The sequence below is a fragment of the Nicotiana tabacum genome, chromosome 23 (genome assembly GCF_000715075.1).
Source record: "Nicotiana tabacum cultivar K326 chromosome 23, ASM71507v2, whole genome shotgun sequence".
Lineage (NCBI taxonomy): Eukaryota > Viridiplantae > Streptophyta > Magnoliopsida > Solanales > Solanaceae > Nicotiana > Nicotiana tabacum.
In genome coordinates this window covers 82,085,247-82,095,328 of record NC_134102.1, presented here as the reverse complement: position 1 = coordinate 82,095,328, position 10,082 = coordinate 82,085,247, and the positions used below count along the sequence as shown (strand labels likewise).

The 10,082-nt window shown below is 39.6% G+C and overlaps 1 protein-coding gene across 6 annotated transcripts; it reads right to left on the bottom strand.

The window, feature by feature from the left end:
* Window positions 1–3,439: 3,439 nt before the first annotated feature.
* On the bottom strand, window positions 3,440–9,833 carry LOC107810376 (U-box domain-containing protein 52). 6 transcript variants are annotated; one of them, XM_016635151.2, is made up of 10 exons: window positions 9,236–9,833; window positions 7,508–7,617; window positions 7,235–7,356; window positions 6,637–6,845; window positions 6,482–6,557; window positions 6,021–6,312; window positions 5,754–5,855; window positions 5,255–5,683; window positions 3,851–4,673; window positions 3,440–3,759 (listed from the first exon to the last, which is right to left on the bottom strand). In XM_016635151.2, the coding sequence occupies exons 1-9, from the start codon at window positions 9,432–9,434 to the stop codon at window positions 3,900–3,902; spliced, it is 2,313 nt and encodes a 770-aa protein (XP_016490637.1). In that variant the 5' UTR covers window positions 9,435–9,833; the 3' UTR covers window positions 3,440–3,759; window positions 3,851–3,899. The 6 variants fall into 6 exon arrangements, with proteins under 6 accessions (XP_016490637.1, XP_016490634.1, XP_016490638.1 ...); XM_016635148.2 differs by having other exon boundaries at window positions 6,637–6,848; window positions 9,236–9,832; XM_016635149.2 differs by having other exon boundaries at window positions 3,620–3,759; window positions 3,894–4,673; window positions 6,637–6,848; window positions 9,236–9,832.
* Window positions 9,834–10,082: the final 249 nt, after the last annotated feature.

The window sequence follows — 10,082 nt, the reverse complement described above, 5'->3', positions numbered from 1 at the left end:
AAGTCAAGTTTGGAAAAGAACAAAGAAACCAAGTATAGTAAAATCATTACCCGAGTAATGAAACGTTGGGCCTCTTCTAGTAGAAGAGAAGCGTCACCAATATCGGAAGCATCATCGACTCCAGTAAAGCAATCCCGAAAGGGATCCCCTACGCTAGAGCCTCCGCCCATATCGGGGGTCTTCAATTCTCGAGCTTCCTTTAACGCCTCCTCAGAAAAGGTTGGAAGGGAAGGCGAATGACCCACTGTCATAGCCCCAAGCGAATCACTCGGGGCGCTCCGATCAAGACTCGGGATCCCAAGGCCAACCCCGACTGGTACAGCCGCCATCAGCTCGGGAGCTTTGGTGACCTTGATAGCTCTCGCAGATTGGATCACCAAAGTCGAGGCACCGCCTTCTTCTTCTTCTTCTTCTTCTCTCAGTCGTTGGACCGAGTCAATCGGAAGAGCAATTGCCTTCCTCCTCACCCTTCGAGTTTTGGGCTTGGGGTCCTCTGACCAAGAGGCAGCTTTTCGCTTCTTATCTTTTCCTGGTTTCGGGACCGGGGACTTGGTTCCTTCTTCACCGCTCGAAGGCCTCAAAGCGGCATCCTTGGTTACACTTGCATGAAAGGAAATCGGTAACGAATGGAGTAAAAAGAACACTTCGAAGGAAACGAGAAATAAAACCTTACCATGATTCTTGGCCTCCCATCTACCTTTTGCCAAATCACGCCAAGCGCGTTCGGCATAAGAGGAAATCGAGGCTAACTTTCGAACACAATCCTCGAGGTCGGGCACCGCTTGTGGCATCCAAGGGGCAGCTGTATATCGGAGAAAGAAATCAGAAAAAATCGAAAAAAGATACGAAAAGCAACGTCTTATGAGAGCCACTTACGGTCGAAATTCCATTCCTCGGGGAACGGCATCTTCTCTTCCAGAATAAGGTCACGGGTCCTCACCCGAATATAACGGCCCATCCAACTCTGATCATTGTCTTCGTCGATGCTCGACATCAAAGACTTCGATGCCCGACGATGAAGTCTGATTAAGCCTCGAAAGATTTGAGGACGATACAATCGCATGAGGTGATTCGGGGAAAAATCCAGCCCCCCGGTTTTGATGGAGAAGAAGCAAAGTAGGATTACTATACGGCATAGAGAGGGATGAATTTGACCGAGGGTGACCTGATATCTTTTGCAAAAATCAATGATCACCGGGTCGACGGGACCCAATATGAAGGGATAAGTGTAAACACTTAAAAACCCCTCCACATGGGTGATGACGCTCTCTTCGGGGGATGGAATTTGCAACACAACCTCGGAACCCCAGTTGCAGTCTTTCCTAACGGCCTCGAGATGACCCGCCGTAATAGAGCACATGTACATTGACACGTGCTCGCATCGACCCGGAACAGATGAAGGATTCTCAACCTTAAAATCGATCTTCTGAGTACACGGGCCGGGAACATAGTCATAGGTAGACAGCTCCACCAGCGCCTTGTCGCCGGACAGCCGTGAAGAAGAAGCTTTCTCCTTCTGAGGTACAGTTTTCGAAGTTTTGGCCATTGATATGAGAGGAAGAAAGGCAAAGGAAAGTGAAAAATTGACGACACCAAAACTCTGGTGTAGATGGCTCTACAAGCGACGAGATAGAGAGAAAAGATAAGAAAATTTGGAGGAGTGAATGCGTAAAAGTGGTAAATGATAGATGGAAGGGTTATTTATAGGCTCGCATCATGACGGTTCAATATCAGAGGTGGCCGACCGCCATCTGACAAGCATTAAATACCTTGAAAGACTAAATCGATGGGACATCTATCACATACGTCATAATCTATCCCTATTAAAACGTCAGCTTATAACCCGATCGAACCGTCGAAAATCATATCGATTCTCACCGCATCCTTCGTGAGAAACGAGGGGACTATCTGTATATGGTCGAAATAGATTTCGGTCTTCCTACGTTCAATCGAGTTCAAGTGATAAGAAGTCAGAGTGGGATTTTGGGAGTGAGCTCCGAAGACAGTATTAACGAGCCTCAAGTCTGAAGGTTGCCCGAGGAGTCGACTCGATAACCTTATAGAGTCCGTGATCAAATCGATCCGCAAGGCATTGCTTCGAGGTCGAAAATGCGCGACGCCCATACCGTAGGTCAAACTCGAGCCAAGACCGAAGGGCTCGATCCAGTAACGAGTTCGAGCCAGTATCGAGCTCACAGACAAGAGCCGTTGCAACCGCACCAAGAGAGAGAATTTTGGCGGGAATCGAGAAAGAGACAAATCATCATGGGTCCTCCACCATATGATTTATTTTATTATTTTTTGTTATAAATAAAGTAATGACCCTCTACTATAAAAGGGGATCCTAGTACGCTATGGACACACTGAATACACTGGAACAAAAGATACTTTCTTGTGCTTGTTTTACTTTATTTTATTCATTCTTTCTGATTCATTATTTCCATTTTCATAGTCAAGAATATTCGTATCGCTATCTCTCTATACGATTTGTATCAAAGGGTATCACGTATCCTTAGAACCATACATTAACGTTATCTGATTTTTCGGGTAAACACACATGGAATCTTTCAGAGAAAATTCCAAACAAGATGCAATTTTACTTCAACAAAAGATTCTTCTGATAGATATGAATCAAGTAGCCTAAAATCATCTGGAATAATTAGTTTCGCCGCTTCTCTCCGGCAGACTAACAATCAGAATTCCATTCTAAATTATCTCTTTATCAGCCATCCGAAATTAATTCTCTTAGGAATTTAATCCCTATCCTCACTGTTACCCAAGATTATGGAATGGAATAATTATTCTGTGATAACGGCACAACAAATCACACTTCAATGTAGAAAAGATGGGAGAAATTTTCAGATTTTTCATGTTTTAAAAATGAGGCCAAGCTTCTAAATTTATAGACAATGAAAGGGTGAGACGAAGAGGTGCGGTGACTCTTCCATTTCCCATTCACACCGTACCGTTTAAAGAAAAACCCAACAATAACTACTTTTCCCGCCAAGCCAAGTTTGAAGTAAGCTAAATTGAGCTTGATAAATTGGGTCATTCTCAACTGATCACAACTAACTCCCAGCATCCATTTAAGCTAAATACGGTCACCAGCAATAGTAGCATCAGATCACGTGGTGGGCACGGTCGCATGTTATTTCCAGAGTTGTAGTTTTCCCCTATGCCAATTCTAGTGGTGGAGGTAGGATATTTGTGAAGGGGATTCAAAATTTTGAGAACTGTGCTCAATGGGAATCTAACCTGCAACCTTTTAGAAAATTTGAACCCCTAAATTCGCCCCTGCTTTCACCCTTATTACTCCAAGAAAGCATATACCTATTAATTACTCATTTAAGGAAGAGAAGGATAATTTATTCAAATACGGAGTACTACTTATGATTATTTCTGTTAAATACAGATAATAAAAAGAACCGGAGGGAGAAGATGAGTTGCACAGTTGGATTTATTAACAACCAAATGTGGTCAGTTTAACAATACAAGAATTTCAAAATCGAAATAAAGGGAATAATACATTAAGGACCAAAATTGCTATTTTCTCTATTATAATTATATATGGATGGAGATGTACAATTCCTTGTTATGCTATAAAACATTCAGTTTAAATTTTTCTTTCCTGAGAACTTTAGAACTATTCTCACCTTGGCGTATACCTCCACGCTAATCTAATGAGGCGACTATGCTTCATGATGCGCCTTTCGAACTCTCAAAGCCATATTACATCTTGTTTGGATAGCTTAGTTTTTCCTGCATGAAATATGGTGAAAACTGTGTCAGGAACATATTAATTTGGATATAGCAGAATATGTGAATCTTGTATATCCACAAAAAGTCATACCACTACTAACAATTTAAATGCTCGTCGAAGATCTAATGCTTACAATAAGCTATTCATGTTGGCTAGCTTGGGACACGAAAGCTTGGCTATGATTTGATGAGGAACCTGAACTATACAAGGGTGATTGGCATGGATTTTCTTCTCCAAGTGTTCTCAATCTCTCTAATTCTGGCATAATAACCTTGCTGAGATCCGGTCTATCTTTCCTTCTTAGCTCAGAACATTTCAGTGATAACTTAGCAAGGTTCAGAGCCTCATCAAGGGGCCAATCAGGAACAGATGAATCAAGCATCTCGTTGAAGGTCCCTTTTTCGATTGCCCTTTCAACGTGGTGAGTTAAACCCATCGGTGGTTTGGCTGTTAGTATCTGCAAGAATATGATACCTAAAGAATATACATCGGATTTTATACCAAGCATTCCCGTTTGCTGATATTCGGGGTCTATATAGCAGAAAGTTCCAGCTGTTGATGTCATTCGGTACTGAGTGACACAATCTGCCACTGATGGAGGGACAAGCCGAGCCAAGCCAACATCACTAATCTTACTCACAAAGTTGCGATCAAGTAGAATATTTGCAGGTTTTAGATCACGGTGTACTATTGGTTCTGGCTTGCTCTGGTGTAGGAAAAGCAGCCCGGCACCTATTTCAGCAGCAATTCTAAATCTCTGCTGCCAAGAGAGTGGTGGAGTCTTTCCTCGCTGGAATAGACGGTCTTCTAAGCTTCCATTGGACATAAACTCATATACCAAGCACCCATATTCAGGACATGCTCCCAGAAGAAGAACCATATTAGGATGTCGTATGCAGCTCAATACTTCAACCTGCAATAAAAGAAGGGGGGTGAGAGAAATTAGGGGCTATGCCACATATGAAGTTCTGTTATGAATGGGAAGATAGAATATGAATGTGAAGCAGAATTCTTGTGTCCTTATTACCAACTTATATTTTAAATTACATGCCATCAATTCTTAGTTCTACCTTTACGATGCATCTTTTCTTGTTTGCAGCCTAAGCAATTATTGAGTAGTAATGGATGCTAATTAGTAATTATATAATTGTCCTGCAGTGTTCAAAATAGTCCAATGTCGTCAACATACCAATAATCAATTATGGGACGGGACATCATCACAACTACGTGACTATGCCGGCAGTCATCTTGTTTTAATTGAACTATTTTCACTGTAACTCAGTTTCCTGTTGCATGCTGACAGTTATAGACCATTCAATCAATCAAATAACTATGCATCAATTCCAAACAAAAGTCATGGAGATTGCTACATGGGTAATTTCAGCATAGCTTTAATGGGCTCTCAGTAAGAAATCAGACATGTTTGTATCAGGGAACACAATTATTCTTCTTAACTACTTCTCCAAGAATAAATAAGAATTTTAGACTTTATACCTCTTGCTGAAACTGTTGTCTTCCGTGAGCTGCATCAGGACGAAGGACCTTGACCGCAACAGGTGTGTGGTCCATGTAACACTTATACACTGGCCCATAACCTCCTTCTCCAATTTTATTAGCTTGTGCAAAGTAGTCCGTTGCAGTTTCAATCTCCTCTATCGTATACCTCCTATACCTGAAATCTGAATTTGAAAGTTTATTTAGTACCTTATTCCTCTCTTCTGCTTCTTTCAGAGCTTTCATTTCTGCATTAATTCTCTTCTGAGCTTCTAGTTCTGCAAGCCTCTGAGCTGCCTCTGCGTGCTCAAGGGCTGCCCTAGATTTTGCCTTCTCCTTCTCTGCAAGTGCTAATGCAGCTTCCTCTGCAAATCTTGCCTCTTCTAGTCTTCTCTGTTCTTCTGTTTTCCAGCGCTGGAGTTCCATCGCCTACAATTGAGAACATATTAGGTAATTGATGCAATCACAAAGGTGCACAATGGGTTGGAATTTATCGTACCTTTTGTTGTGCTGTGAGTGCTTCCTTGCAAGCTGTACTATACATTTCCATCGTTTGCTTGAGCTCCAGTTTCAGCCTTCTCATTTCTGCTGCTACGTCATCCTATAAATGAAAGGAAAGACCTTAAGTTTGCAGGCATGTTGTAAACTTGTATATTTAGAGTAACGATTATGCTTAAATGGAAAATGGAAGAATAAGTGTAGAAATTTTGATCTTAGTATCTATAATTTCCAAAAGCTCAAAAAGCAGAAACCTTCGATTGCCTACCGGTGTGGAGGAGAATGATGCTCTATCACCCTCCATTGAAAGGAATGACAGTTCTGATGGCATGATGTCCAAGGATCGGCGTCCCAAGGGAATGGGTTCAAAATTTTGCGCCTCAAAATCGGAGAAGCCTGATAGCCGGGGAGGGGTTGCTCCACTATCGTAGTTGTCAGCAAATGAAGGAAACATATTGTCAATACTTGGCCTACCAGAACTGACAAATGATATGTCAGTATCTGGCTGAGAGATCTCATATGGTTTGCCATTTGGGCCTTTCCTATGAGTGAAAGGAGACCTGTTTACCACAGTGATATACAACTTAGGCTTCAGAATTATGGCCAGGAATTATGGTCAGAAATGAGAAAAATATGCACCATTTTATGGCCAGTAATTACGAAATTTTAGAGCTCACATAAGCAGCTGATGACACATTTGGGTAACATAGTGAAGATAGTTTGACTTACTTCATGTTAAGTGTATCACTCTGAAGGTTCGACATGGGCAGATCAGATACAGGCTTCGGAATCCCCGAAAGAGAACCTTTACGAAACATATTAGAATTAGCTTTGCACGTTGAAATGAACTTAATTGAAGAATTTTCTTCTAGCATTTTACATACCTCTGGAAGGAGTGTTCAGTGAATCCTCAGTGGTATTAGATTTGGCATTGCCCTGCTGCATGAACTGGTGACGCAGTGGGTGGATAAATGGTGCGAGGCGAGAAGCAGATCGTGTAGCTGAAATCTTTCCATTTTTGGAGATGACATACACAGTGCAGAAATCCGGAACCCCTTTTACCACGTTTCCAGGAATATCTTTGACTTTAAATCTTCTGTGTAGAAAGGCTACTAAAATTAGACCTTCTGAAGACGTTCTTCTATTCAAATAAGAACCATAAACTAGAATATGATCCTTATCAGAATAGAGCAATTAATATTTCTCCTCAATGAAGCTCAAACAAACATGACCAAACATAAATATATAAATGCAGACACAATTCTTCGTTTTTCTACTTCGCAAGCTTCTGAGATACGATTGGGATCATGTTTGTTGTATAGCTTCAGTTAACTAAAATTATGACTTTCCAAATGATACAAGTTACTCCTCTAGGTAATTGCCTCCATTCAAGAGATAGATCATATCTATTAGTCCCTCTGTCCCAATATTTTTGGCCCCTTTCCAATAAGTGCAACTCACCATGCAAAGAAAGAGTCATACCTGAGAAGACCGCCTTTTGCTGCAGCACCAAGAATTAATACTTCTATTGCTGTTCGATTCACATATTCAACGATTGCTTTGACTACATCGACGTCCTCTAGCACAACATCATAACATTGTATCTGTTATTTATTGATGATCAGAAGAATCAATACTAGAAAGGTTAAGGAAATTACTATGGAAAATAACAACTATAAATGCTAAAGAATGATTCGCAAAATGTGTGTGTGGGTCATCAGGAATTTGTTTGAAGTTTCGAGCTTGAATACTAACATCTTTACGAGTACAAAACACTCGGAAAGGAAGAAAGAGTTCCTTCAACTGCGGATCCAATTCACTCATTCCTGATCCATCGGTGCTAGCATCAGACATCTGGTTTAATCCTGATATGTAAAAGTACACCAGTTACTCCTTTGCTACTGTGTCATAAAATACACTCCAGAGAGAAATAGTCCTCAAGTTTCCTTTCTCCACTTTTTAATTGGAATCGTAGAAGTGATCAAGGTGAAGAAAGAAGTAGCAAACTTATCATTTTGTCCCCTTTTTTGACGTCACATTAAAATACTCTAGACTTAATAAATGAAATGTACCATTACTTTTAGGGTAACACTAGCAGGTAGAGTTTGTCTCGACAAAAACTCAGTGGCACAATTGCTTAAAAATCTTAATATTGAAGAAAGAAGTTTGGCATAGCATAGATATAATTAAAAGTCTTTAGCAATAATTAAAAAGCATATTAGGTCTAAGAACGTTTTTCCCAAGTTCAAATTACAGAAATCATGATTAATGGGTGAGAGGGAGAGAGAAATGACACAAGTATAGATTAAATTAACTGAAAATCCAAGGCATGCAAGAGACAGTTGTAACATTATAGAGGCAAAATTCAAAATATAATCCTTTCTGCACAGAACTTGCAGCAACATGCCAATCTGGGCTGGAATACGGGCAGATAACTAGCTCATTTGAAGAATAAACTAATTAGTCAGCTACAATATTTGGGAAACTCAACAAATACTGAGGCTAAACTATATGTTTCTTAAGTGTGCAACTGCATCAGCCATCTTTAGCAGTGTTTGAGCTCTAACCAACATGCAACAACAAAGGTGTTCAATTGAAACATGTCTTATAACAATGTATCATACTTCAGGGTTCATTTTCAACATTGAGAGGATTCTAGTGGATAAAAGCATGAAATCCAAAAACTTTTTCAGAATATCACTATACGAAGTAGCAATTTTCAATCGTTCTCTCTTAGTTTCACCTATGCTTAGTTCCATTGCATATCATAAGCCCCCCAATAATGCACGAACAACCAACCAAGCAACTAAACCTCATTACTCCAATAAGATTTTAAAAGAAAGCATGTCTTGCAAGTAGTGGCGGATCTATATGGTCTCTTGTCGGTGCTCAAGCACCCATTATCTTTGACCAGATTTAGTAAATTTGCATAGGCAATTATAAAAGTATTTAGATAAATATTAAGTGAGCACCCACGACTAAACTCTTTTTTCCTCTTCTTTCGGAATTTTTATGGGCGAGCACCCATGACTTTAAAATTCTGGATCCACCACTGCTTGCAAGTGTTTGAAGAATGTTTTTGCCTGGTTCCAACTTCCACACAAGTGTGTCTTACCATAGATAAAGGAATATGGTAATTAAGAACAATTTTTCTCTTCCCAAAAAAATCACTAATTGGCAATATTTGTACAATTTTCCGAAAATCAACAAAGATCTAACCACCATCAATAACATTGTTAATCCACTCGAAAAGTTGATTCCTACAACATTTTACTCGAGACATCATGATCCCAACAATCCACATTCCAGTTCATATATTCATATTAATTTCCAAAAAAGTTGCCATATATTTAAGACATCATATGAGCCCAAGAATCCACATTCCACTTCATATATTTCATACTAATTTCCAAAAAATTGGTTGATCCACAACATCATAAATATTAATCGACATGATGTATGTATGTATAAAGAAAGACTTACTAGATGTGGTATGAGAAGGGGGTTGAGAAGCAGATGGTTTAACTTTGACATGGATCAAAATAACAGTCTGTCCCCTGGCAAGAAGATTATCAATAGCCCATTTCAAAGCAACTTGGCTTCCTCTATCTTTGTCTATGGCCACAGCTATCAATTTATTCAATGGAGGTCCATGATTCCCTGCTGTTGGTGGAGGCCGCATTTCTACTTTCTCAAATTTTCCCACTTCTTCCTTTTTCCATATATATGTTTCAATCAACAAATTCTTGTTCCAATTCAAATTCTAAATAGCCCCATTACTTACTCTTGTCAAATCCAAGATTAAAATTTTACTCTTCTACTCCTAGCTTCCACCTTTTTCTGGATTGTGGTGATTTTTGAGCAAAATATGATAAGGAAAGAACTTTAGGCCAGTTTGATTATTGTTGAAGACACCAAAAGAATTGAGATGAATTTTGAGTCTAGTTAGAATTTTAAGGGGAGCTCCACGTTTGGCGGGTATTTTGTTGTTACGCCTATTCTTTGACACCACGAGGTCTACGACCTGAGTTAATCGTCCTAACGACGGGTGTACTATGTCACTCTTAAAAGTACCATTCTAGCAATTTGTGTTGATGCCGCAAAGGATATATTTAAAAAATTAGCCAAAATACATAGTTTATCTGTCAAACTTGCACCAAAATTACTTCTTTTAGTATGTGTAAAAGACACATTTTTTATTACGTGTAACTTGCGTGTTTCTGTGTGTCTAATGGCTCATTTCAACGGCACGTGTCCAACCTTTTCATTTTTCTAAATCCTTTTCTTCATCTTTTAGAAAAAAAAATCACTATTCTTTTCCATCTTTTTT